Source organism: Fusarium musae, chromosome 10 (assembly GCF_019915245.1).
Source record: "Fusarium musae strain F31 chromosome 10, whole genome shotgun sequence".
In the NCBI taxonomy this organism is placed as follows: Eukaryota; Fungi; Ascomycota; class Sordariomycetes; order Hypocreales; family Nectriaceae; genus Fusarium; species Fusarium musae.
This window is the reverse complement of record NC_058396.1, coordinates 787,766-815,385: the sequence shown is the minus strand read 5'-3', so window position 1 is coordinate 815,385 and position 27,620 is coordinate 787,766. Positions and strand designations below refer to the sequence as shown.

Here is a 27,620-nt window from a genome sequence, read left to right as displayed (position 1 = left end):
ATTTTATATAATTTATTAATAGTAAACTTAAATATAACTTAATTTATTTTATAATAAATAATTAAATACTTTAGTAGCAGGCCGAGCCGACTCGTGACTTGAAAGCGGGGGCTTTTAGGAAGAACCCGAGAAACCTTTATATCTCAATTTCCAATTAACTAAACTTTCATATCTACTGCTACCACAGTTCAATATCTTAGCCTCGCTATGGATTTACCTCGTCGCTCAAAGCGCCTTGCTGGGAAAGATCCTGTCAGTGAGACTTCATCATCTTTGGACATACCCGTTCCAGCCCCACGCCCTCAACAAATACCGCACCAACTATCAGGTCCAACCTCAGTACCGGGCAAGGATACGCAGCAGTTAGTGGAGCAGAGGCATCAGGGAAAAGATGGACTGGTTCCTTGTCCTTCAATAACCCAAACCACCCAAAACATAGGATGGAGCTTATTGCAGCGCGTCGCTGGCTTACAGCATGCTGATCAAGTCGAGGCAACGGTTCTATCGCCAGTTTCAGTCCTCATAGCCGTCGCTATGCTAGCTGGGGCAGCAGATTCCCATCGCCGATCACAATTACAGCAGAAGCTCGGCGTAGCTGAAGGTTTGGAGGCACATGTTTCAGCTCTACACGCAGACCTAGCACCTCTAGCTAAACAGGATATTATATCACTGGCTAACGCTGTCTTTGTCGACCAATCAGTCGAAATTGCGACTAAATACAAGAAGTATCTAGAGGCATTCCAAGCTCAGTCATGGCAATTTCCAACCCTTGCCGATTCGGTGAAGGATATTAATTCCTGGATATCCCAAAACACACTAGGCAGAATCACGGATTTGCTTAGCTCGAGCGCCTTGCGCAAATGCCATGTCGTTCTTGCAAACGCTACAGCTTTCAGAGATACATGGAAGACCAAGTTCAATCGTGAGAACACAGTTTTAGATCATCCCTTCCACCTGGAGAATGGGAGCATCCGAGCAGCAGAGATGATGTTTGTTTACAAGGAATATGTTGAAACAGCATCCAGCAGCAATTATACCGCTGTCCGAGTTCCGTATGCCACGGAATCAGACTCTTCACCGGTGGCCTTGGTGGCATGGCTTCCCAATCCTGGAATTACAATAAGGTCACTCCTCGAGCAGTTATCCACGACCAAGTCAGAAGGTCCTTCGTTCCGGAGGAGGAAATTGACTAAATTTGGGTTTCCCAAATTTGAAACCAGAAGCAAGGTCTCGCTGATGGATGAGCTGGCAGGTCTTGGGTTTCCGATCAAAGGCAACTATCCTGAAATGGGATCTGGTCCCACGGAGGTCACGGCAATCAGCCATGAGGCCTCCATCAAGGTTGACGAGGAAGGAGCTGAAGCGACAGCGGCGACTGTCGTCATGGTGGCGCGGAAACGCTCTACGGTGGTCAACGAGGAGGTCCTGGTATTCGACAGACCGTTCCTGTACATAATAGAAGCTGGAGAAAATCGGCACGTAATTATGTGCGGTGTGTTCTCTGTTCCAGGATGAGAAGAGGTCGGTCCACACTACACAGAACAACACCGAGCCGACATCTCCCACTCACAACTTGGATCTCACGAGTTTCAGTCCGCTTCGGTATGCCTCTGAGAGCCGTGCAGTAAACACGACAACAGAAATGAATACTGCTCTTATCATCCTACAAGCTGGACAACATAGCGTGGAAGACAACGCTGTGATATAAAGCTACAAAAGCAAGGCCTCTGCGTTTACATAAGTTGGAGTAAAGGAAGATTGGGACTCGGCGAGATTGCGAAAAGTCGGAACGGACCGACCTTTTGATGTGTATTGATAACTACTACTTGACTTTTGCCATAAGCCTTTAAGATAAAGATATTGGCGTCTAAGTTGTCGTAGTATGTCGTCAGATCGAAGGGTTTATGAGGGCGGTGTAATAAATTTGCTCAAGCTTGCGATTTATCTCAACGTGCTATATAGAGATGTTGATAAATATCTGAATTAGACTTAAAATCAAGGAATTATTACTATTACTGAAATTTAAAAAGCCAGCAGTATGACTTGGTTGTTTGCACTTGGTGGGTGGTTAGTGCATGGGCGCCAAAACTTGACGACATCAAAATTGACATCCAGAAGATTACCCAGGAGGTAAACGATGAAGAGAAATCGCGGGCTCTCGTACATACCTGTAGATATTGCTACCAGCTTTCGAAAGGAAAATTAGCAGCTGAATCAAGCTATTGGCTGCAGATTCGACGACGAGAGGTTTCTGCACAACTCGAGGATCTTGCACGAGAGGCCAGAATGTTCAACAAGCCAACACTCCGACCATTGCAAAAGGTAAGCGTTGCCACATATGTCCTTTGCCAAGAGAGTCGTAGCGATGCTCGAACGCTCGATGAGCTTGTCGATCAACTTGGCGTTCGACTATCACTTGTTGAAACGGCGATAAGAAGGCTCGATGATCTTCGTAACACTTTTGAGGGGAAACACGCTTTGACAAAGCTATGGAAGTACTTGATATTCAAGTTGACAGAGGAAGAACTTGACAGCTACGAGGCCGAACAGATGGTGATTGGAAGAAACATGATTGAAATGTTGGACGGGGGATTTATTTTACCAGAGCTGGCCTCATGGTGAAGCAGAACCTGGTTGGCCACGGCGGAAGGGACGAAGACTTCCGCGATCCAATCCCGTATCTTTTGAGAGGTGATTTCTTGGTCCTGCCGATGGCTTTGCAACGAGGTGCGGGGGTAGAAATATAGTGGTAGTATTGGGTATTATCACGGAGGAAGATATCCGGTAGAGTTCCATATATCGTAGTAATTACACCTATCGTCTTATCTGAAATATTTCGAGCATGCATGTAAGAGCCAAGCATGCATTACGGACTGCCTGTTTCATTGTATCCGAAAAAGGACGAATATAAGCGAATCAGACCGATATGCATGTGACTCGATAAGATACGTCATTGGGTATTGCCAATATGTGAGAGTAAAAGCAACTTGCGCTTTCACTTTCTTGCAGGCGCCTTGATAGCCTATCAAAGTATCCGCCAAGCTCTGTTGGTGGGAGGTATCGCAATTATCGCCCATTTGAGCGCTCAGCTCGTTGGCAATGGCACGCAAACAATACGCAGTATGCAACAACAGACGAGCTTTTTACTCAAATAGGTAAAACATGCATACGTTTGCTGGCCTCTATATGGACCGCTAACAGTGATGATGCGACTTTTGATGCTGCCTTCTGTTGAGAATAGGATTAGTACATGAAGCCGTTGTGGATGATGTTGACCCCGCAGCTCTGAGGCGACTGTGTTGCTTGTTCTGGGTGATGGGAGAGCATATCAGAGGGCGAATGGTTGCCACTCGTTTCATAGCGAAGGACGACTAGTGATGGCATGCGACGTGATGTGATGGATGGACACAATAGTGCCATAGCCTCCCTCTACTTCGTGTTTACACACTGGACGTTGACGTCGAATCGGCATTCCTTAGACTTACTATATGCCAAGAGCCTTGAACTTGAACTGCCGGACTATCATAGATCTTCGTAGATCTCTTCACCGTTTAGTACAATGATCCAGCACACCATGCATGCTCCAGTTTTCGTTGGGATATGTTGGGATCACGATTCTAGGTCATATCAGAGTCTTTAAGCTTGGTAATGATTACAACCCTCCCTGGGTGGCCACTCTTGAGTCGCAAACGCATCACTGATCGTTACATCAAGACCGTTGGTGGAACCTGATCACGTCGCATAATGCAAGTCTGCACCCCATATGCACAAATAGTCACACACGATGATCCTCTTCAACAGGAAATTTGAACGCCACAATTCAGAGGTTGTAGGAAGCATATATGGTGGACAAAAGTATCTTTACGGCAACGGTAGGCTGCCATCAATCTCTTCTACCCAAGCAATTTTAAACCAACTGTCATGCTGAACCTATCAGCTTCTCAAGGGCTCATGCTCTCCGGTGCAACAGTATGTAAATTCCAGCATGGATCCAGCACTTACTCAAGCTAATGTTTCAGTTTGTATCGTGGATCATCGGCGTTATCATCTACAGGCTGTACTTTCATCCTCTCGCAAAATTCCCAGGCCCCAAAATAGCTGCATGCAGTGAGGTAAAGTCTCCCTCTTCCAACATTGCCTTCGTATCTAAGCACTTGAACAGTTTTGGTTTTTACGCAGTTGGGCCAGTGGTCGCTATATTAATTATATAGGCGATCTGCACCGCAAGTACGGCGATGTTGTCCGAACTGCCACCAATGAACTCAGCTTTAGATCTCCAGTCGCACTCAGGGACATTTACAATCATGTTTCCAAAGACAGACCCACGTTCCTGAAGAGTGACACCTTCTACACAGTTGATCCATCTATCCCACGCCCCGATATTGTGTTCACTAGAGATCCACAAGATCATCGGCTGCAGCGAAGATCTCTCGCTCATGCTTTCAGTGCAAAGGCATTGAGGGATAATGAAGAGTCTGTACAATTTCACGTCAAGTTACTCCTAGAGCGACTCGGACAAAATGCAGGACCTGGGACTGCGGGAGCCAACATGTCAGAGGTTTTCAACTGGTTGACCTTTGATGTTATTGGTAAGTAGTCTCTTCAGCACCCATTATCAACACCCAGGCTGACCAGAGTCCCAAGGCGATCTCACTTTTGGCGAATCATTTGACTCGCTGAATCAATGGAGACCTAGCGAATGGGTGACTTGGATTCTTGGATTCATCTCTTCGCTCACTCTTCTCCCCTTCATCAACCGCTTCAGGATCTCAATGAAACTAGCCGTGTCTGTGATGCCGAGCTATCTCAAACAAAAGATCGACATGCATACAACTGAGAAGGTCAAGAAGCGGGTCGCAATGGGAAACTCCCGCGACCGTGAAGACTTCTTTGCTTACATCCTCAGGAAGGAAAATCACAAGCTGGATCTTGTTCATCTGCGGGAGCAGGCCAAGGTTCTCATGATCGCCGGGTCTGAGACGACAGCAACCCTACTCGCTGCTACGACATATTACTTGTTGAAGAACCCTGACAAGTTGGCTTACCTTCAGGCTGAGGTCCGCTCAGTGTTCTCGTCACAAGAAGAGATCACGGGTGATGCTGTGGCTCATCTTCCATATTTGAACGGCGTCATCGAAGAAGGTCTTCGCATCTTCCCTCCGGTCCCATTTGGTCCCCCGCGCGTCTGCCCAGGAGCCACTATCGCTGGACATTACGTCCCTAAAGGGGTCGTTGTATCTGTCGATGGATTTGCGACGACTCATGATGAACGCAACTTCATCCGACCAGATGAGTTTTTGCCAGAACGATGGATCGGCGAGGGCTTCGGAGATCGAAAAGAGGCTAGTAAACCCTTTTCGCTTGGCCCTCGAGGTTGCTTGGGTATAAATCTTGCGTACATGGAGGCGAGAGTCACAATGGCCTCGCTGGCTTGGAAGTACGATTGGGAGCTTGCCAGTCAGGATCTCGACTGGCTCGCGAGTGTCAGGCTGCATCTAATTTGGCAGAAACCGAAGCTCACGGTTCGCTATCACCCACGAGACGAAGTTGCAGCTACTTGAGAAGATTTCACACAGCGTATAAAGGGGGCAGTTGATGAGGAGTCATTCAAAGACTTAAGGGGTTTGGCTCGTTACGATCCCGGCTCACTCCTTCATAGCTTCAGTAAGCGACGCGGACGAATGGTCATGCTATGCACCAGGAAGGTCGAATTTCATGTGTGTTCATAATTACAATGTAGTTCAGAATAGTTTGTTAATTTGAACGGTCAGACTGAAACACTCCAATGCTAAAATAGTTCATCTGCCATTCTTTGTGGCGCACTAATTCAGCTGATCGGCGATTATACGAACTTCTAACCACGGAAGGGAAATTTCTTATCGTCAGAGGCGTTTTTAGACTTGGCTGCCCTGTCAGGGGTAAGCGCCTCAATCGTTATTAATGCTGATCTATCATTAATACAACATGGCTTCCATGATGATGTCAAGACTTGAAGCCTCAATTTCCCCTGCTCTTGAGCACATACTGGTCACGCTTGAAGATGAGAAAAAGATGTATGATCGTATTACAATAACTTAATTATGCAAAAAATGGTATCAGAACTCGCTAGTCTATGAAAGCACAGCCTTATCGGCCTTGAGTCTCGCAATCACTGTGGACATATCCACGTCTTGAATGTTCACGCCCTGGTCGATAGCAAGACACGCCGCAGTGGCAGCACCCTGGCCCATGACCATGTATGTAGGCTCCATACGGATAGCAGAGTAAGCGATGTGGGTAGCGCTCATGGTAACGGGGTTGAGGAAGTTGGTTGCGTCGCTAGGCTTGGGGAGGAGAGCCTGGAGAGGAATGTTGAAGGGGCCTGGAGTAGCGATGTGAACTTTGCCCTCGTCGCGGATCTCTCCGTTGTAGACGATTCGCTCGACTTGGTGAACATCGAGAGAGTAAGCACCCATGCCGATGCTGTGGTTTGGTCGGGATGGGGGAGTCTGGATGTCGCTTTGGCGCATGGTGTAGACACCGTTCATGCGACGTCCCTCTCGAATGTAGATCTCGTAAGGCCAGTTGCCATTCTTGGTGTACTCATCCTTGGCGTATCCCCATTCATTGACCCTATCACGCAGAGACTTGGGAATACGGGGATGGTTGGCCATGGCCCAGAAGAAACCCTGAGTATAGGACTTGTGTGTGAGGTAGATCTGTCTACGCTTGTCATAAGACCAGAGAGCGTAGTTGCCATCATCGTCGTAGTTAGCGCCAATCATGTCAGTGCTGACTTGGCTCTGAGCATTAGAGTCGGTCTTGATGTTGGGCATGAGCTGTGAGGTGAAAGGAGTTCCAGTGTATCCAGATTCGTAGTAACGGAAGAGGAGCTCATAACGAGACTCGACGTAGTCGGCGGGCTTGGTGAAGGGGATCCTGTTGTCAGTCTGCTTGGTGAGAGTCATGCGGAAGTTGTAAGATTGTAGGCGATAGTCATCGCCCTTGCCCTTAAGAGAAACGGCATCCTTGACAACTCTGCCTACGCCCTCGATGAGGCCGCTGCTTGAGTCACCCTTCTTCTTCCAGGGATCAACCTTGGAGAGTTGATCAGAGCCTCCAGGTCGAAAACCAGCGGCATCTTCGTTGTAGTCACTGATGCTCTCACGTCCAGTGCTGTATGAGATACCAGCGGCCTCCATGAGATCACCTTCGTAGCTGGCGTCAATGAACATCTTGCCCTTAAAGACACTTCCCTTGGTAGTTCTGAAAGAGGTGATTTGGCCATTCTTCTTGGTCACTCCGCTGCTGGATCGATCAATGGGCTGGTTGCGGAAGATGGGAACCTTTCCATCCTTCATCCACTTCTCAAGAATGGACTCAGCAACCTTGGGTTCGAAAGTCCACTGAACCTTGTTGCTCTCGTCAATAGCAGGACCGGGCTGGGCTCCAATCTTTCGTGCAATATATTGCGAGCGCGTCTCTTGTGTCCACGGACTAGTCTTCTGGTAGTAGGTATAGACCTTGCCGTAAAACTCCCTGGCAATGCCACCAATAGAGCTTCCCTTCTTGGAGTCTGTCCATCCAAGACCCGATGTTGTCAAGCCACCCAGCGTGTTACCGGGGAAGACGATAGCAACACTCTTCTTCATGCGCTTGGTCTGCACAGCCGCTGCTATCGCGGCGACTGTGTTGCCGTAGATGACGACATCATACTGGACATCTGCTCTCTCGGCTGGGGCAGCTGAAGCAGTTGTCATGAGATACGACACCATCAAAATGGTGAAGATGAAGATGAGGAGACGATTCCTCAGTAGAGCTGCCATCTTGGTTAACAAGCGCATATGACCTTGCAGCTTGAAGGTGATGAAGAGAGTGAAGAGGTAAAGGAGGGAAAAGAAAATAAGGTATTAAGGTAAAATGAGTGGTGTGGAAGTTAGATGGCCGAACAGGACGCCCACGACCAAACAAGGGAAAGGTTGAGATGGAAATGGCTTTATGAGAGATAGCAGTGACATGCAGTGGCAGGCCAGGGGGTGAGTAGTCTAATCTCGAGCACAGAATAAGGTAGCGACATCTCGTATTTCTAGGAAAATAAAAGAGGCCAATTTGGGGACCAACAGATTTAACCTCCGGGGTCTAGACCACAAGAGTCTGTTGGTCACATTCTAACCAAGACTGCTCTCGCCGTATTACGGCATGGCCATACCAAAGGAACAAAAAGAAAAGGGCTAGACCGTAGGGAAAAGCATATCGTGCGGTGTGATCGTGGATCAAGGGAGAGAGAGAATTGGGCTGTGCTGAGTGAGCAGTGTAGCTGTAAATCTCGGCCCCCCTCCCTTGCCTCCAGACTATTGACTACGCTATCGACACTGGACAAAAAAGAAGCCTCAACTTACAGTGGCCGAGAAGCTTGAATGGATGCGCCCAGACGGGCGAGGGTCTGTGTGTCTGCGCTTCTAAATCGAGGTCATTCCTTGTAAATTGCCATTCGCGCAGCTTTCGTATAAACGACCGAACAGGCATCGTGTGTCAGCCGACCAAGATAGGAAAAGGCCGATCACCTCGTCTCCCAAAGCCAAGACGGTCGGTTAATTGTTCAGTGAGCAAGCACAAGACCCAAGACTCGAGAGGGAGGGAGAAGAGCGTGCGTGTTGACTGTTGAAGATTTTCGGCCCTTGTTAGAAATGGGGTTAGTTATGAACCCTTGATTAGCGTCATGGTTCAGGGGTCGGGTCGCTATGCAGAGAAGAGGGGGGGAACGGGTTCCGGACTTTCAACTGTTGCGTAGCGAAGCGCTATTTACTCCGTACTCTGAGGGCTTTTAGTGCACTCAGTGTGCTACGGTTCCGGCTAATGTGCCGTTTTGGCGCTGCTGATCTGAACTCTGATGCGATTCTACAGGGGTGAGGTCTGGTACGTACACCGAAAACCTCGTAAATCTCAATGGCCTCATTTTACTTGCATCGCGACTGTAAACAAGGGACAATCATGAATTATCATTTAATCAGCGGCATCTCCGTTCACAATTCTCTCTCTAATGACGAGCTAGAACTCTTGGCTCTGGACGGATCATCATTCAATAGTCTCGCTTTCTCACCACTCACCTTGGAGGCTATCTCATCACTAATGTACCTACATTGTCGATCGCTTACCTACAGCAGCTTCATGATCTCATCTTCGACAATCTCGACCTTGGCCTGGACCTTGACCTGGCCCTGAAAGCTTTGGTCAGCTTACAGGCCCTCTCGCTGCTATAGCGGCAGCCTCAGCATCTGAATGTCACCCAGCTGGGATTGTCACTCTCGAATCGATAGCCTTCAGGTTGACCAATTACAGGGCATCTAGCGCCAAATAGCGCTCTTTCTGGCGCAGTTGAGTGTTGTTCAGGCTAACGTAATAGAGGCCGACGGTCGCGCACGCGCTCAATGTCATAACAATCATATCATTTATCGCTCGTGAAGCGGTTGCCCTTACCGAAGCGAAGCGCCACGTTTTGGTCGCTCGAATTACATAATCTCGATGAAATGAAGCATGCGATTTTCAGTTGTCGATGTGTCGATCAACGCTGCAAACGTTGATCACAAACGCCGCCTTGTTTTAAACTTTTGCCTACCTATTGACTGACTTTTGTCTATTGACACCGACTCTTCTTGGCAATTGTTCAGCCGCAGCAGTCTTGCACAAAACCGCACAAGGCTAGCTGTGCTCTTTATTGACTGCATTGTTCGAGGCCAGTCTTTTGTGCTGGCTTATCAAATAGCCTGATTTCACGGCCCCCGATAGGTCAATGCCCTCTTCGACGTGTACAAAATTGGGTGGCCAATTGAAGAACCCATCACACTTTTACCAGGATTGAGAGCTTGCATTGGTTCCATTCCAAATCCGGCCGGAACTCTCATGGTGCTTTCGCTCCTGAGAATCTGCACCTGCAAGGCACAGTCCTCAAGGTCGAGATCCCTGGCCGAAAGTGATCGGAGACTCGGTCTAACTATGCTGCGGCCGAGTGCGGGTACGGACAAGCTCTACAGGGCCGACGGTCGATCAACCTTTAGATACGAGTTTGCGTCTTGGCAGTGTAAGCTTAAACACGATCACCACTTAAACTTGCAGGACGAGGTCACCTGCTTTACCACGTCATGCTTACTTTGTGTGATAAGGACAAGGGAATTGCTCGGTGCCGTTTGCGTAGCATTCTAGGCAGACGGTCCCTTTGTGCAGGTCGAGATAAGGTACAAGCGAGTGCGCCAAGATTGATACATCAGCAGATGGATTCACAGCCCTACGCCTCCCAAGATTCGGCTGTTTCCTGTTACAGAAGCATGTCAGTCGCTTGGACTCTAACCGGAGAATTGCTGCACTGCCATCACCTGATCTGGAAAGTCAGCACGGCTCAATTCTTGACAAGACACCCTGTTGGCGGCCACGTGGGTGTCCAAGACGTGGCTGTGTAGTGAAACAACCTCATATCCGTAGTTCCAATTACGATTAGGTTTATCACCTTCGTATATGCATCTGTACGGGTGGCTGAATAAGGTTAAAAATGCTACGCTAGCGGTCTCAGTTCATAAAGAGTTATATCCTGTTCACCTGAACAGGCACTTCACAAGGCAGTGAGATCCAAATTACAAAGATGAAATCAGCCTGTTCGTAGACTCTCGGCAATATCTTGTTCAAGTAAGTGTCAAGCTATGTCTTCCTTGGCGTTTTTCATCGTGGATGCCTACGACTTGAGATAATTCTTGGTATCGTATGACTCAATGCATCCAGTTGATGAACGTTTTCTATTAAGGATTCCAGCTTGATTGAATGATAACACATTGCTAAAATCAACTGAGACGGGACCTGGAAAACCGTTATCCCTCATATAAGAATATTAGGATTTGCTGAGGTCTTAACCAGGAGAAGATACGATAATATCTGTTACATTAGACATGACTATGGAAACATCTCGCAATAGGAACTCGACCAAGAATGTCTTGCAGTAGACTGTATATCAGTTTGACTTCTGTGTATAGATCGAGAATACTGCTATCCAAGTCAAATTTAAGGGAAGCAACTACGCACATTTAAAATTGTTTAAATCAGCATCAATAAGGAAAGTACCTATGTGTCTCATACTTTTTCAATCTTTTTTTGTCTTTTTCTAGTTTCATCTGTAATTGGAGGCTATAGATACTACCCGCAGGATGCCCATCCATCCTGTAATACACTAGATAACTCCTGTATCATGTCCACACTAGGATAGTCCAAGCTACCAAACCTTGACCCCAACCAAGTCTCAAAAACGAAAAGCATCCCGCGAAACAACCGAATAGAGGGAAGTCTCATTGATCACTGTAAGCCGTCCTCGATAGCCTCAACACTGGCGTTTGGGCTGGGCCAATACGGGGAGCCTGGTGGCATATCTGCAATGAAATGGATTCGACCACCAGGTCGAACAAGGTCCTTGAAGAGGTACAGCCAGTTGGTCGATGTAAGAGTGGTGCCCTCATATCTGAAATAAGGGTTGTCCTCGAGACAGGCAACCCATGCATCCTCTCCTGTCTCTCCTTCTTGCTCCTCATTTAGAATCTCGGCTTCATACCTAGCAAGACATGGCACACCCAGGAGTATGAGTGTTTTCAGATTAAGACAGCGCGCCATCTTGTTGATCTGAACCCCCAGCAGAGGTTCTTCATGGAGCGCCGTCAGTCCGGTCATGTCAATACAAAGAGTGTCGAGATTTTTCAGCAGTTCCCATTTGGGGCGCAGTGGAGAGCTCACAAGCTCGTCTCGGTAGGCGCATAAATTCGAGCTCCATCTATAAACACTACGCACTTTGTCCAGTTGATGATTGATCATGAGAAGATTTCTCAATATAACGTTGTAGGAGACTTTGTTTGTTCGGATCATCAACTTTCTGATCTTTTCACAGGCCAGTTTGTCATCGTCTGGTCGTAGTCGGTGAGTCAGTGCGGTTTGGTTTCCTCGAGTGATACCGGCGAGTTGTCGAATATTGTCGTCGCCACCAATCTCAATTGGAACTGTTGCGATGAATTGTCTGTCGAGCAATGTACATCCCAAATAGCGAGCGTTGATAAACTTGAGAGGACAATAATCCATGAATGCGTGTTTATCCAGATTGAGGACTGGATTGGCTATGTCTTCGTCCATACCAAGCTCAGCTACTACCGTACGCTTTGTGAGGTGGCTGATTGCGAGCTCAATCGAATAGTCGTCTGAATGATCAAAGGGGAGAGCCGGTGTTTCTGAAGTCCGGATGACTCCCGCGATGCAACGATGCTGCATCGGGAGAGACTCCAGTTTTCCACGAGACAATGTCCCGTCTCTGTGTTTCTCACCACGGGTATAGATGACTGTGGTATAGTCCTGGAAGCCGCCGTCACATTTGAGCTTGCCTCTAGAGAGATGGTTCACAAGACAGATAGAAGCCTCTTCAGATTCTTCGATGATCCGAAGGCTAAGCTCCGGGGGAAGGAATGGGACGCTTCCACGGGCGGTGCCGTCTGTAGGCTGAGACATGGTGAAGTTCTGTATGATCCGGTGTTTCTATTCTGGTAGTGTAGATCTCCGGGCTGAAGGATTGGTGAGGAAGGAAAGGTTCTGGCATTCGGTAACTGATGAAAGGATCAAATGTCGGAAGATTGTTGTGTAGTGTGATGGGAGAAAGATGTAATTCCAAGAATCGGTGGGCAGAAGACTGTATTTGTAGGTATGTATCCCAAGTGACTGGCAGGATATCGTTCGGCACTTAACGCAGGAGCACCAGTGGTTGTTCATGACACTGTCAAACAAACCTACCCACGATACTGCCACTGTCTTCACTGTCAGCCATCACAGCTCCTCTGTCTACTTATTGGTTGCCAAGGTCGAACCTCTCGTCGCCACTGGGAAGCAGAGCGTCGGTGTCTGAGTGAAAGTTTGTTTGGCTCGACAAGCCTGATGAATCAGTGTCGGGGCTGAGCGTACATCGAACGAACATAAGCTCAACGGAGACACTGATCAGCACATACGACCATACCCACTGTTGAGAATTCGGGATCCCGTCCGCTCTCCCATAGACAAGCCAGTGAGGGGCGGACTAGTAGTTGGGTCGGTGATGACCAGCGAATACCCGCTGTTGTATGTTTTTTTACTCTTGCAGAAAAGTATAAGCATGCATGGGCCTTGGGATTATCACTGACTTATGAAGTTACATTATGCCTACGAAATAGCAAGCGAGTATTCGACCGCATTGTCGCAGCCACTGGACGTCCAGCCCATAGTTCAGGAGAAGTAAAGGGAGCATGTGACATAGTGTAGCTGGCTAATGATAGTAATGTTCTAACATATGTCAGGCAAGTAATTCCTATTGGCGTTCCTGCAGAGACATAGAATCCTAAACTCCTGTTCAGTATATACCATTATTCATTAACATGTTACTAGTTCTTGCTCAATATCAGTTCAGTCGCATTGACTAATAAGAGACCTTATACAGCACCAGATACAGAGAATGAAAACCTTGAATATATAAACTTAGCTAGACAGAAATGTCATCCATTTTTCATTACTGTGATTTATGGACTCCCTTGGTTATGCGTCAGAGAGAGATATCAAAAAGTGCAAAAAAACAAGGTATAATAGCGGGTTTGAACCGCCTGCAATGGACGAACAGGGAATCGAACCCTGGACCACTCCCAGATTATTCGGATGAATTATGCTAAGGGAGTATTATACCACTAAACCATTCGCCCGAAGGATAGAGGCCTTTACCACTATTGGTTCTTAACAAGGGAACGCTGACAGATCATTGACAATCTCTCAGTCAACAGCGATTGCTTCCAAGTCAGCGATCACCTTGAGCTGTGAACAATGAAGACTCCGGTAAATACCCTTGGCTAGATAGGCACTAGACATCTTATATACAGACAGCCTCAATCCAAGATGTCTTAATCGATGTTGCGGCTAGAAGTTGGGAGATCTTACGTTGGTGTCGAGCAAACAGCCAGAGGCACAGTGGTCTTGGTGGTCAGCGATAGCTTACTGTATGGATCAGAAATCCCAAACAACAGCTCACCGTCTGCGACCTCATCACACAATCACTTTATGTTTGCGACTGTGATCGTCAATAGATAAGACTCCGAAATGAGTAGGTGGAGATTGCTGAGGGAGCCACGTGATTCTCAGGCAACAGTGGCTATTCTAAGATGCTGCTGCTTACATCCGCTATCTCGTCAGCAACCGCTTTGTAATGCCGGCCTTACTCACAACTTCAGATTCACGGATTCCTTCAATCCTCCTTGAATACTTCTTGTAAAATGGTCAACTATGGTGTCTCTCGCGCGTGCGAGACGTGCAAAAAGCGGCGTAAAAAGGTACCATGATCTGATCTTCATCAAGGCAAACTTGCTAATCATTCGTGACAGTGCGATGAGACTCGTCCAGTGAGTACGAAACAGGTATAGCCTGGAACCTTAAAGCACTAACGCAGAGTCCAATAGGCCTGTCTTCGCTGTGTAAAGTCTCGCAGGCGATGTCCTGGCTATAGAGATGACACTGCACTGTTATTTCGACACTATCAGCCTACAACGCCGCCGCTAGAGCGATGGCATCCAAGCAATAACTTCATACTTGAAGCTACGGCGCTTGATAGTTTTCTTGATAACTTAGTGGTGCAATCCCGCGATCGGAGTCATTCACGTGGTTTTCTCGATGGGATGCATTATCTCTTTGCTACCTCTGCTCCAACGTCCACTTTGATGAGAGCTGCCAAAGTTGTTGTTCTTTCATCACTCGCAAACCGCTATAGGCAAGACTCGTTGATGAGTTTAGTTCGGAGACAGTATGGACAGGTCTTGGTTGATTACACCCGAGTTTTGTCGCAGCAAACTGCGAGTCCGTCTGTAGAGCACTTCTTCACCGCAGTACTATTGGGCTTGTACGAGGTTGGTTTCAAAGCAGTCGTACGGTGACAAGTTGATTAACTAGTGTAAGCTTGTAGCAAGTGACAATGCCTCTCCGACCAAGCATCTAGTTCATATTCGGGGGCTCGCGTCCATCCTCTCAAAGGGGATTACATACTCGGCACCAGAATCGAAAGTGAGCGTCTATTCTCCCGGGATGCGTCTCGTCACAAAAGGGATCATGGTGCGTATCCTATTATCTCTCAAGGGCAACCCATACTCACATCCACCTCAGACACATCAAACAGGCACTGGTATTCTGTGCCCTCCTCTTGATGACACCTATCGTCGATCTCTAGATGACATTATCATCAAGATGTCACCTCTGACAAGTCGAGCGGAGAAGCTACTCTCCAATCCTTCTCCCCCGGTGTTGGAGCTGCTAGAGCTACAACGAGATCTATTGGAGATTGACGACGAGATTACTTACTGGGCATATGACCGACCCCCTAGCTGGAATCCAGAAGTAGTTGGGGAAGTCTGGATTGATCCAGCAATATCAGAGGAACCATCATTCTATTGTGCCGGCCCAGTTGAGAAGTACTTCGATAGTAAGCTAAAACTTCTACCTTGTCTATGTGAATTTGAAGCTCAATTTACTCAACAGTATACGTCGCAACGGCATGGAACTCATGGCGTTCAATACATGTCGTCTATCTTGACCACCTCATACACGTTGCCAATGCCCTTGGACAATGCGAGCTTGTTCCTCTATATAAAGAGCGGATTGGCGAGCTGGCTTCGGGGATCAAGGCATCAATTCCATTCCATCTATATCAAGACGTTGAGAAATACGTCCAGCAGGCAAATGCTGGAACTCCCCTTTTACACTCAGATGGGCTTGTGGGAGGACTTTTACTTCTTCATCCTATGTATGCCCTTGCCCGGTGTACCACAGTGGATGACTCAACAAGAAAGTACATGTCCAAAACTCTGAGATGGATCGGTGATGAGATGGGAATTCGACATGCGACCATTCTTGCGGATGGCCTTCAGCCTGATATGCAAGGACCTTCTGCGATGCAGAGTTCGCAAATCTCCTTCATCGACGCACTCGATGGGCATTTCCTGATTACCGCGAGTATGATGTTAGAGCCGCATTAAGAGACGTGACTCACCGGTGCTCTGAGAAAGATTTAGAGAGTCTGGGGGGAAGGCTATTGTATTCGCTTACAGGCTATAGAATTGATGAGAAACGTAGCATTCCTTTACTTGCAATATGGTCATGTCCATCTCGATCCGTGCTGAGACTGACATCCTCCCAATTACTCGCAAGCTCAAGCTGCTCCTTGCACTTCTGCTCTATCAACCGCAATGCATCACTTCCAAGAATGACTCTCACCGGCTCCGGCCTTCCAGCACTGGCACCCTCGACCTTGACACAATCAACAATGCGCTCTGACAGCTTGCTGATATCACCAGGGACATTCGGGCCAATATCCGAAATGAACACGTCCATCAACTCCTCGAACCCGGGGTTATAAGCATCTATAGCAGGCTTGTACTTTCCAAATCCTTCGACTGAACCTTCACGAGGTTGGCCAAGTTGAGACGGGAAACCGCCAGGTTCGAAGATGATGCAGCGAACATTGAATCGTCGGACTTCCTTGGCTAGGCATTCGACAAAGGCACCGAGAGCAGCTTTTGAAGCGGCATAGTGGCCCAAGAAAGGCAACGGACCCCAGCCCACGCCAGCTCCGATGAAAGCGAGGGTGCCGCTTTGTTGGGCTCTGAAGTATGGTAGGATAGCTTGAGTAACATGTAGCGTTCCAAAGAGATTGACATCGAAGACGTTACGAACAAAGTCGTCGCTACGAGACTGTCAGTAATCTTCACCAATGTCGCGTCGGGGAGCCTACTCTGCCTCCTCAATACTCTTTGGTGCTGAAATACCAGCGTTGTTCAAGAGAACATCGATACGTCCCCAAACATCCCAGGCTTTCTTTACTTGCTCGTCGATCTCTGCTCGAGGCGCAGTAACATCAAGATCGAGAAGAAATACATCGTCAGACTGCAAATGTTTGAGCCGTTCCGTTGCCCCTCTTCCCGTCGCGAGGACCTTATCGCCTCTCGCGGTGAGGTTCTGCACTACTGCGGCACCGAGGCCCGAAGTAGTAGCTGTTACTAGCCAGACGGATTGAGGCATATTGGACTTCTCTTGGAAGAAGGTCGATGTCACGCAACCAGTGATACATGATACTACTTATACCCAAGAGCAGAGAATAGTGAGAATCGTGACAGCTCGCCATCGTACTACCTGTCCACTCAAAGGTTCGCCCCGTCTTAGGCAGGTGCACCGATACCATTCAGCCCTGAAGCCCATAAGGGATCTTGGTCCGTCTGCAAGACCCATATCGCTTGTTCATTGGGTCAGTCACGATAAATATCAGAAAAGCGCAAAGCTAGCTCATTTTGGACAAAGCGAATATGTTCTGGAACGCTATTATCTGACAAGCATGAGTCAAAAATAGCTCAATCTGTGATTGGCAGACTGCATGACGACATTGCCAGGATTGCGACCCTTTGGTGCTCCAAGGGCACCCTTTTGAGGCTTTGCAGATGGACCTTGCCAGCAAGACTCTCGAATAACGAGCATCAAGACATATTATCGCAAGAATTCATCAATGTTTTGTATCAATTCGGAAAGCTCTGAATTAGCCAGACAGCCCATTGGTAACCTTCAGGTAGCTCCATGTTCTGAGTAACAAGCAATCAGTTCTGTGAGGAAACAGCGCGTTCAGCCATGTGTGCAGACCATCGCATCGCGATACATACTTGTTTGGCCTCAAAAACGTTGTCTGTGATCGAATGATAGTAATTCCCTGCGTCATAGAGATCTGCCAGAAAAATGAAAGCTGTAAAGAACACGCTAGGTATCAGGTTTGGGTCGTTGACGTCAACACCTCATACCAGGACTTTCGCGTGCTAGATTTTCGCATTAAACATATTTCAACAGAATTTTCCATGTCTTCTTTATACAAATGAGGTTATCTAGATATCCTTGCACTTTGAGAAGCCTCGGCCAATCCGCGATGACAGTCACGACAGTCCCTGCGACGCATCCCATTGCAAGACGCGGCCCCATCGCACAAACAAGCACAGCAGAGTTGCACCAGTCCAGCGGCCTCCAGTACCAACGTCGCGAGGCTCATATTCCGAAGGGGTCAAATGAAGAAGAAAAGCTCTACATCCTGACACTTCTTACCGACAAGCGACACCATGATGAAATGACTGCACTGCGAAGACAATGGTTTCCTCCAAAGTTGCTCAAGGTGGACGCTCATATCACTCTGTTTCACGCGTTACCTGGTTCCAAGCTATCAGAAGTCAAGGCAGATATTGCGAACATTGCAGCTCGAACAGCGAGATTCTCAATTGGTGTTGGGAATCAGGACGTTTACGAAATGGGGAAGGGCGTTGGCATCAAGCTCTATGCTGGTCAAAGGAGAGCTTTGAGCATACGCAGTGAATTGAGGGACAAATGGGAGCCTTTTCTCAGCGACCAAGATAGACGAGAGAAATGGAGAGGTCACTACACTATCATGAATAAGCAGGATGATAAGGAAGAGGTACAGAAGTGTCTGGACTATTTAAAGGAGGGACATGCAGAGAGTAAGGGTACTGTTGAAGGACTGAGTTTGTGGCTGTATGATGGAGGTTGGTGGAGGGAAGATGAGGTATTTAAATTCTCATGAGAAGCATAATAATAGACTTTAGAATATAGGATTGAATCGAGTTTTGGGCGAAGTCGCATCTGGATTGTCAACGGGTCGGGCCCGTGACGGACGCGCGCCGAGACGGTACAACTACGACCACACAATAACGCGAAAATTATCGCAATTGCTTCTAAAGATCAACAAAATGGCCAAAAGACAAAAAGACATCGACAACGGCAGGATTCGAACCTACGCGTGCGAACACAATGCCTATGATGTCTCAGAAGAGATAGCAGGGCATCGCCTTAACCACTCGGCCACGTTGTCTTGGTGGAGATCTCCAAATCTGTGTCTATATACTCCGTACACGACACGGAATCACGCCAACGGTGCACTCACCTCATGAGTCAATTGTCCATCCTGAACAATTTTGCGAATATTGTGGTGAGTGAATGAAACCAATCGGGGATGATGGCGGATGGAATAGTCGAAACTCGTAGCGAAAGCAAACAACAAGTTTTGACTCTGAGTTAAATGCGCAGGCGCTGCGCTTGTCAACAAGAGACCAGAGGAATGACAGGACAAATAGCAAGAAGACAGTGAAATTATTCTGCAGCAACTGAGAAAACCAAGACTAAGCAATTGGACTTATGGCCAGATATTGAACATGTCCAATTCTCATGCAAGGGACAAAACTCAGATGTCTATGAAAAACAATTGCCAATTACAGGGTAACCACACGAAGGTGAGAAAATTTCTTCAGGTCAAAGCTTATCAGATAAGAGCCAAAGTGGCGTGTTACTGAAGTTTATCTGTTAGCACAAAACATTCTAGCCAAGCTTCATATTGTCTCGAGATCATCACATTGCAGATGATAATGCAACCAAAAAGAGATCAATTGATCTGAGTAAAAGCAAAAAAGAAAAGTGCCTGTATTCACAGGCGGCTGGAACTCTCCCGCCGGGAATTGAACCCGGGTCTCAAGCGTGACAAGCTTGCATACTGACCACTATACTACGGAAGATGATGACTGTGAGCAGTCACTGTAGCGGAGTTCGATGTCACGTGGAGTTGTGATTATACTTATGAAGGCTGGGGGCTGAAGGCCTCGTTTACTGTGGACATCGTCGACGCCTCTGATGAACTTTGTTTTGTTTGCCAAGCCTTAAGTCTGCTTCTCTGTTGTGTCAATATTCATGGGTATTTTAGGAGAAATGACTTGACGTTAACGAGCAACCCGTCATGCGGTCGGGTTGCCCGCAGATTCAATAAATGCCGACGAGCTCTGGACCACGGAATATTATGGTCAATTGCCGTGTTTTGTCTACATTATTTCCATCGGGCCATAAGATTACAAAGTTGGCCAGCCTTCGAATTGATGTAACTCTGCGGGGTTTCGCTGTTTCAGACACCTGCAGCTTGACGTGAGCTCACATCTGTTCACTGCCGTAAACTCTCACGATTCATTCAGCCATTTGCTTATTGTTACTCAAGGCTATGCCCTCAAGACCCAAAATAGCGACCAATATTGGAAATACTTTACGTGTTATGCATGAAGCAGCCGTTCCCCGACCGCCTGATTACAGAGAGGTCTCCATTTTTGGGCCTTTTGGTGCGCTGTTACTGCATCGTACGCATAAACACAGAAGCCTCCGCCACTGATTTACCATTCGCTGTAGTTGCACCCGATCCCTGCTTGTGCCACGAATCAGCAGCACTGATCAACAGGACCAATTCTTGGCTCTGGAGGATTTGAGATGCACGGTTGATCATCATCTCGGAGGTTGGGATTTGTGATTCATAAATATGCTTAATTCTTCCCACCGGTTCCGAGCTCCAGTCTACATTCCAGAGCTACCTCATCTCTACTTCGAATATTCACCTGCAAGCAAAATGTATTTCCTCGCCAACACATTCACTGCGCTGACTTGCCTTTTGGCTGTCGCTGGCGCTGTACCTACAGCACTACCCCGCGCAAGTGGCAACTGCCCCTCCACTGGAAAGGCAACCCGCCAGGAGCCTTCAGCCCTGTACAGCGTATTCCCCGGCTCGCCCGACGTCGCGAAAAAGTCCGTCGGCTTCAACGTCGCGACGTACAACAACGCATCCCAGATCGAACAGCTCCTCGTCTTCACGGACATTCCCGCTGAGGCTAAGAAGTGCACTCTTGGTTGGGCGCAGGGCGAGCAGCCCGAGCGTCTCTTCATCGTCAAGGGAGGAGATGCCTTGACCGAGTTCAAGCAGCTCTCTGGCTTCCCCAGCAAGGGCGTCACCTACAATACCGCGAAGGAGTTTGACACTGCTGGTGAATCTGTCGGCGCAGCTGATTTCACCAACTGGGATGACTTGCCTGCGCAGACCCATATTGTTGGTAACATCGACTGCAAAAGCACCGTCTACCTCAAGGCCGCGCTGCGAAACCCCAACGGCAACACAAAGGTGTTTCTCGAGCAGAGCGACAAGAATGGCGTGTACATCGAGTACAGCTGCTAAACGACTCATTGGATTAGCATTGGATTGAAATCATTATGGACTTTTCACTTCTCAATAATACTTTTAGGGATACGGGGATTTATCTGCATGGAAATTGGACACGGGCATTTGGCGGCGAGAGATTAGACGACGGCTCACTGAAGCCTATGACATGTTACGACACACAAACTCGACTAGATAGACTTAATCAATTGGAAAGACCCAGATATCAAATAAAATTTACTTTTCCAACCGCTCGTTGGTCTGTGGCCACCCGCCCGCCGTTGTGACAGGAACGTGTTCAGCGGGTCGCTCCGGGGGAGTCGAGGGCCTGCCTACCAGCACGCGCTGGTCTTCATACCAGTGAACGACGTCAACGCGCTCCAAAGCAGGTCTGAGCTGATGACAATACAGCACCTGATAGAGCTGCGACATGGTTGGGCTTGTCGCTCTATCACAGGCTTCCAGCAAGTGCCCTGTAGCTCTGCTTTATAGAACCAAGAACCCGGGCATTGTCCAATTTTGGAGGGTCGCGGATGGTGGCCAAACCTGTTGCATGGGCAAGACTTCAATTAATGTTTCTGGGCCATTGCCTTCCAACATATCAATTGGCTGAACCAAATCATCAACGTTTGTGTCAAAGCTTGATTTTACCTCACTTTGCTTTTTGCTCTATTTTCAGCGTGGGCACAATTGACCAAGATCATAGGTACATATGCACGGAGTACGGCGAGGCTGAATACAGATAACGAGGACACGATATTCTTTTTTCACCATAAAAACTTCTACTCCAAAAAGACCACACGATGTTTAATTGAGTCAGTGACGAGAAAGCGTTACCCCATCGGGTTCCGAGGCACCATTCACGCACCCGGAAATATCGATATTGCATCACTGCCAAACTCTCGCCCCCAAGTTCCCCAACAACGAATCCATATTGGGCCCGTGGGCTCCTCCATCACAAGCTATTCCGTATTGCCAGTGGCAGGCAGCCACTGGCGACATCTCAATTTACAGCCTCCTTTTACCCCCGGCTAAAGCCAGACAGAAAAGACGGTCTAGACGGGACGGGATCATCTTGGCTATTTCCGGGATTGCCTAGAAACGAGCGGTGGACCAAAAAGGGATAGAAGCGAGATGCTTTCTCCACTGATTTTCTCACCAGGAATGTTGCCATTGGTTGTTCTATTTCAGATTTAGGGGTGACTTTTCTGTTTCTCGCGATTTTAACTCAGGGTCTTGCAAGAACATCCAATCCATCCATCAGCTGAGGACCCTGGATTTGCGATTCAAGCTTTGGTCCCCTATCTGAGCGCTACGATCAACCTTCAACCTGCTGCTGCAAAGCAGCACACACTACGATATCCTCTGTTTCTGCCATTTGCCACACAGTCAACATGGAGGACACCATCGTCTTCCATCCTCAGCTGACAAAAGCTGATGCGCTGATCCTCGAAGGTCTCCGCCAAGACATAAAGGATTCATCATCTAGCAATGCCGAGGCGTTAACCTCAACACCCACCGGTTCGTATTACCCTCATACCTCCAACATACAGCCAATTAACATCTCAGCAGCCCGCGATGAAGAGCTACTTCGTCATCTTCAGGCAATGAACGATCCCAAAGATGCGTACTTTGAACCAAGCGTCACGACCAATTGGGACATTGATCAAATCAAGCTACCATTGTTCCTGGAGAAGACCGTGCTGAGACCTTATATTCGCCTGGCGCGATCTATTGTGAGGGTTGAGACTGATGTCATTATGCTTACGCATCTGCTTCTTTACTTCTCGACCACGATTCCCAGTGCCATCTTTTTGTTCACGAATTTCACGTGGATTCATGGTGTTCTTCACTTTGTTATGCAATTCTCTTATATGGGAGCGTATACTTTGCTGATGCATCAGCATATTCACATGAGAGGTGTTTTGGACAAGAAATTTGCCATCTTTGATCATCTGTTTCCATATGTCCTTGATCCTTTGATGGGACATACTTGGAACTCTTACTTCTATCACCACGTCAAGCATCATCACGTTGAGGGCAATGGACCCAACGATCTGTCATCGACTATCCGGTACCAGCGAGACAGCCTTCTTCACTTCCTTCACTACGTCGGTCGATTCTTCTTCCTCGTCTGGGCTGATCTTCCCATCTACTTCATCCGAAATGGCAAGGTTATGACTGGCTTGAAGGCTGGCTTCTGGGAGTTTTCCAACTATGCTTTCCTCATCACCATGTTCAACCTACACAGAAACGCCACCATCTGTGTCTTCCTCATGCCGCTGCTTCTTCTTCGTCTCGGCTTGATGGCGGGTAACTGGGGTCAACATGCCTTTGTTGACGATGTTGATCCCGACTCTGATTACCGATCCAGTATTACACTGATCGACGTTGCTGTAAGTTTGAACTCAAATTATCACTAACGAACGCGTACTAACTATTAACAGAGCAACCGCTTCTGCTACAACGACGGTTATCACACCTCTCATCACCTCAACCCTCTTCGTCACTGGCGCGAGCACCCTGTCTCTTTCCAGAAGACAAAACACACCTACGCATCACAGCACGCCCTTGTCTTCCACGATATTGACTACATGATGGTCACCGTTCGATTGATGATGAAGGATTACAAGACTCTGGCGAGGTGCTTGGTACCGATGGGTGAGCAGATCGCTATGTCGTTGGATGAGCGTGCTGCTATGTTGGAGACCAAGACTCGTCGCTTCACTGAGGAAGAGATCCAGAAGAAATTCAAGAAATAGTGGTGCCAATGGAAGGATATCGCATTTGGAAGGCGAATGAGCATGCGTTGTTGTTAGAGCGCTGCATTCAACGGAGTTGGCGGTTGCATATGCGAAGTCGATGGATTAAAAGTATTATCGTTAGTCGAGATACAATAGGCAAATAACGACACCTCCTGGCCTTGGAGATTCTTTGTCTACTAATCGCAAGACATCTTCTAGTTCGGATCTTGAATGACAGATGTTCGGCCAAGTGCTCACAGACATCGAGGAATGTTCTGTATCTCCTAATCACCGAGACTCCCTGCACGGAAAAGCATTTCTTGAGATTCTATTCACTCTCAGAGGTGAGACAAGAGTTTTACACGAGTCATTGTCAATACTGGACATATAATTCATGTCGTCAAGATTACTCAACAGAAAGTCATAAGACCATCATAGACTTTTTTCAGATTTGCGCATCAAATTCTCTAATACTGCCCCAAAGTGTGAGATTTTCTTCTCGCATATGTGACTTTACCCGCATGGTGTCTCTGATCTGTCCATCGAAGCTATCGAATAAGGTTTACAGATCTAACTTGTCCATCAACCTCAAACAACACTCCAATATGGCAACACTGAAAAACACCAAGCAAAGGTCAGAAACCATCTCTGACATCGCAAAAGATGTAATACGACTTCTCAAGGAAGAGAAAGAAACTGTCGGTGTCGCCGAGTCCTTAACAGGCGGGAGTATCATGGCCGCCCTCACAGCAGTCGAAGGCGCAAGTTCTGTCTGTCGCGGTGGCATCGTTTCGTACAGAACTGGCATAAAGGTCAACTTACTCGGAGTTAGTCAATCCATCCTCACAAAACACGAAGCTGTGAGTGGGGAAGTCGCGGAACAGATGGTGGCTGGCGCTCGCAGTATCACGACGCTCGACACACCAACGACGTGGGGACTCAGCACTACAGGTGTGGCTGGACCTGGTCAAGAAGAAGGAAAAGCACCGGGGACTGTGGTTATTGGAGTTTCGAGGTCTGGCCAGGACAGGGCGTTTGGGCCGTTTTACTTCTCAGGGGATCGGGATGCTGTCAGGAAAGCTACAGTCACGAAGGCTTTGGAACAGTTGAGAGAACTTCTCCGTGACCGAGATCACATGGATGAGCGACCATGAAAACTAGCTGGAAAGTCATAGGTCATGAAAGAGCGCAACTCAGCTGGCTTGGCTACTGCAGGGAACCAAACCTCAGATCGCCACTCACCCACGGAGCATTTCCGACGAGTCAAAAATGCTACGAACCTCAGCAACTTCGGAGAAAGCGAGGCAACGACTGAATTATACTTTGCTGTCCAGTCACGCCGTTCTAGTTCTTGCGGCTGCCGTCCCGGAAGCATTGTTCATCGACCAGTCGGTTTCCATTGTTCAGATGGACAATCAGCCCCCAACGATGCTTCAGAAAATCTGGAGCGGTTCATAGAAATAACCGATTGGAGCTGCCGTCTGGGACTGTTCAACTGGCTTTGCAGTTGTTTGACTGGTCGTAAGCTGACTGCCGGACTTTGGACAACGCAAATTGTCCGACGCTTACAGAATGGACTTAGAAGGACTTAATTCATAGCATATTTGTCATTATGAATCGTGATTAATAATGAAATAAAAGATCTAAACTAATTCAATCTAAGCGTTACGTCTTTCCTGTTAAATCGGCGCTTGATCAACATAGGAAGCGGATATAAGGACCGATGATACTTGGTTATATCGGAGTTAAAGACCTTGGAGCTCATAGTGCAACTCATCATTATTAAGAACAGTTATTTATTCGATTAGGGAATTCTGTATGAGGATATTACCCTATTGATACGGGGTATGTATATAAGATACCGTGTCGATTGTTTACACCTTTATCAACACGTTGCTGACAGCCAAACAGCAAGACCATGATGCATCTCAGCCCTTTCATACTTGCAGCACTGCCTGTTCTGGCGAGAGCATTGCCATCCAGCTCATATGGCGACAAGCCATTGACTGTTAACACGAGCTCTGGCATCTTTGCCCCCTTCTTTGAACCGTCTTATCCAAACGTTGCCGCATTTCTTGATATCCCGTTTGCAGAGACTCCGGTCGGAGATCTCAGATTCTCGCCACCTGTTGCAAAAAAGCATTCCGGAGACGAAGTGTTTCAAGCAACGAAACTCCCACGGGGATGTATCCAATACGTGCCTCTGTTTCTCAGAGGTACTGTTGCTGATAGCCTCGTTTCTGCTGCCAACTTACAGCGTGGAGACTACGCGAACACCACTGAAGATTGTCTAAGACTCTCTTTATTCGCACCGAAGAACTCTATCGCCGAAAGCAAAGGCGCGAAAGATGAACGGCTACCTGTCGTGATCTGGGTTCATGGAGGTGGTTATATGATTGGAGGCACCAACGTGCCATATCAGCTTTCCCAGCCTTGGGTTCAGCGAAGTCAGAAACACATTGTTGTACAGATCCAATACCGACTCAATATCCTCGGCTTACCCAATGCTGCTGCATTAGCAGAAGAAGGAAAGAACCTGAATCTGGCGCTGCTTGACCAACGTCTCGCTGTCGAATGGGTACGAGATAATATTGCCCGATTTGGCGGTGATCCTAACCGCATCACGCTGTGGGGTGAAAGCGCAGGTGCATATGCTACAGATGGCTATCTGTTAGCCTGGCCTCGCGACCCGATTGTCAAGGGCGTCATAGCTGATTCTGGGAATGCCCTGGCAATTGAGGGAAGTCTAGGTGATGCCAGAAATCACATTACCTTTTCTATCGCCGCGAAGCACCTGGGATGCGGCGACCTGTCACCGCAAAAAGAGCTACAGTGTATGAGACACGTTCCCGAGCGCAAGCTCAAGGAGTATCTCCAAGCAGAACTCGGCCAAGGAGGTGCTGCTGATGATGGCCTCAGCTTCTCACTTATTCCCGACAATGTCACTGCTTTCACCAACTACACCGAAAGAATCACTGCAGGGTCATCCAAGTTCCCAGCAAATATTCCCCTTTTGATTGGAACAAACACGAATGAAGGAGCTGCTGTCATTCCCTACAACTTTCCAGGCTACGAAACAGCAACACAGATACCGGCCAACCTCAAGCCCATTGCTAATGGGTTTGGTCTCAATCTGCAATGCACTACCCTCAAAGAGATTCGTCTGAGATCTGAAGCAGGCGCCAGAACTTTCCAGTACCTCTACGCTGGTAACTTCACCAACATCTCCCCTCTGCCCTGGTTGGGCGCGTACCATACTGCTGAATTGCCTCTGATCTTTGGGACCCATTCTACTGAGGGCCCATCAACCAAATTCGAGCGAAAGGTCAGTGAGAGAATGCAAGACCTTTACCTCAGGTTTACCAGTGACCCTGTTCACGGCTTGGAGAGGGATGGATGGCCGGCAGCACAGGCACAATTGGGAAGGTCGAAGCTTGTCGAATGGGCAGGGAATGGCAAGGTTCAGCAGACTGTCGGTGCCAAGAAATTGATCGACGAATGCACCAAGAACGGATTTGCTGTATAGTTTCCCTCCATAGTCCCCAAACAAAAATGATATCTTGGCTAACAAGGTTTGTTCTTGTCCTCGGGGAGCAAGAAAGCATTAGACCTTGATATAGAGTGTCAAAATAAACTCAGCAAAAGGTATCCTGAGTCTATGTTAGACTTATCCTAAACTTATGCTCAGTTACCTAAGCTTTTTTTTGTCATTTAGGATCAAAGTCCTGAGTTTTCTTTCGTCCCCTAGCTTGTTGATTTGCAACATGTATCTCGCGTTTATGGCATTGTTTGTCCCTTCTTTTTCTCGTGAAGTTGATCAA

At 47.8% G+C, this 27,620-nt stretch overlaps 11 protein-coding genes and 3 non-coding genes across 14 annotated transcripts; 8 read left to right on the top strand and 6 right to left on the bottom strand.

Moving 5' to 3' along the window:
• Positions 1-534: 534 nt before the first annotated feature.
• Positions 535-2,622, top strand: J7337_012415 (uncharacterized protein; the record flags this gene model as incomplete). Its single annotated transcript, XM_044829938.1, has 3 exons — positions 535-1,479; positions 1,511-1,602; positions 2,031-2,622. The coding sequence occupies 3 exons, from the start codon at positions 535-537 to the stop codon at positions 2,620-2,622; spliced, it is 1,629 nt and encodes a 542-aa protein (XP_044674854.1).
• A 1,162-nt stretch (positions 2,623-3,784) lies between these two features.
• Positions 3,785-5,561, top strand: J7337_012414 (uncharacterized protein; the record flags this gene model as incomplete). Its single annotated transcript, XM_044829937.1, has 3 exons — positions 3,785-3,872; positions 4,212-4,589; positions 4,645-5,561. The coding sequence occupies 3 exons, from the start codon at positions 3,785-3,787 to the stop codon at positions 5,559-5,561; spliced, it is 1,383 nt and encodes a 460-aa protein (XP_044674853.1).
• A 549-nt stretch (positions 5,562-6,110) lies between these two features.
• J7337_012413 (uncharacterized protein) lies at positions 6,111-7,805 on the bottom strand (the record flags this gene model as incomplete). The annotated part of the gene is made up of 1 exon (XM_044829936.1): positions 6,111-7,805. The coding sequence occupies one exon, from the start codon at positions 7,803-7,805 to the stop codon at positions 6,111-6,113; it is 1,695 nt and encodes a 564-aa protein (XP_044674852.1).
• Positions 7,806-11,313: 3,508 nt separating this feature from the next.
• On the bottom strand, positions 11,314-12,504 carry J7337_012412 (uncharacterized protein; the record flags this gene model as incomplete). The annotated part of the gene is made up of 1 exon (XM_044829935.1): positions 11,314-12,504. One exon carries the CDS (start codon positions 12,502-12,504, stop codon positions 11,314-11,316), a length of 1,191 nt encoding a protein of 396 aa, XP_044674851.1.
• A 1,121-nt stretch (positions 12,505-13,625) lies between these two features.
• J7337_012411 lies at positions 13,626-13,715 on the bottom strand. The gene has a single exon. It is a non-coding gene; the product is annotated as a tRNA-Ala (tRNA).
• Positions 13,716-15,105: 1,390 nt separating this feature from the next.
• Positions 15,106-16,028, top strand: J7337_012410 (uncharacterized protein; the record flags this gene model as incomplete). Its single annotated transcript, XM_044829934.1, has 2 exons — positions 15,106-15,475; positions 15,532-16,028. The coding sequence occupies 2 exons, from the start codon at positions 15,106-15,108 to the stop codon at positions 16,026-16,028; spliced, it is 867 nt and encodes a 288-aa protein (XP_044674850.1).
• Positions 16,029-16,101: 73 nt separating this feature from the next.
• On the bottom strand, positions 16,102-17,070 carry J7337_012409 (uncharacterized protein; the record flags this gene model as incomplete). The annotated part of the gene is made up of 2 exons (XM_044829933.1): positions 16,102-16,735; positions 16,784-17,070. The coding sequence occupies 2 exons, from the start codon at positions 17,068-17,070 to the stop codon at positions 16,102-16,104; spliced, it is 921 nt and encodes a 306-aa protein (XP_044674849.1).
• Positions 17,071-17,956: 886 nt separating this feature from the next.
• Positions 17,957-18,619, top strand: J7337_012408 (uncharacterized protein; the record flags this gene model as incomplete). The annotated part of the gene is made up of 1 exon (XM_044829932.1): positions 17,957-18,619. The coding sequence occupies one exon, from the start codon at positions 17,957-17,959 to the stop codon at positions 18,617-18,619; it is 663 nt and encodes a 220-aa protein (XP_044674848.1).
• A 189-nt stretch (positions 18,620-18,808) lies between these two features.
• On the bottom strand, positions 18,809-18,907 carry J7337_012407. The gene has a single exon. It is a non-coding gene; the product is annotated as a tRNA-Ser (tRNA).
• A 625-nt stretch (positions 18,908-19,532) lies between these two features.
• Positions 19,533-19,604, bottom strand: J7337_012406. Its single transcript has one exon. It is a non-coding gene; the product is annotated as a tRNA-Asp (tRNA).
• Positions 19,605-20,386: 782 nt separating this feature from the next.
• Positions 20,387-21,073, top strand: J7337_012405 (uncharacterized protein; the record flags this gene model as incomplete). Its single annotated transcript, XM_044829931.1, has 1 exon — positions 20,387-21,073. The coding sequence occupies one exon, from the start codon at positions 20,387-20,389 to the stop codon at positions 21,071-21,073; it is 687 nt and encodes a 228-aa protein (XP_044674847.1).
• A 1,376-nt stretch (positions 21,074-22,449) lies between these two features.
• On the top strand, positions 22,450-23,817 carry J7337_012404 (uncharacterized protein; the record flags this gene model as incomplete). Its single annotated transcript, XM_044829930.1, has 2 exons — positions 22,450-23,451; positions 23,503-23,817. 2 exons carry the CDS (start codon positions 22,450-22,452, stop codon positions 23,815-23,817), a joined length of 1,317 nt encoding a protein of 438 aa, XP_044674846.1.
• Positions 23,818-24,404: 587 nt separating this feature from the next.
• On the top strand, positions 24,405-24,953 carry J7337_012403 (uncharacterized protein; the record flags this gene model as incomplete). The annotated part of the gene is made up of 1 exon (XM_044829929.1): positions 24,405-24,953. The coding sequence occupies one exon, from the start codon at positions 24,405-24,407 to the stop codon at positions 24,951-24,953; it is 549 nt and encodes a 182-aa protein (XP_044674845.1).
• A 764-nt stretch (positions 24,954-25,717) lies between these two features.
• J7337_012402 (uncharacterized protein) lies at positions 25,718-27,325 on the top strand (the record flags this gene model as incomplete). The annotated part of the gene is made up of 1 exon (XM_044829928.1): positions 25,718-27,325. One exon carries the CDS (start codon positions 25,718-25,720, stop codon positions 27,323-27,325), a length of 1,608 nt encoding a protein of 535 aa, XP_044674844.1.
• Between the last annotated feature and the right edge of the window lie 295 nt (positions 27,326-27,620).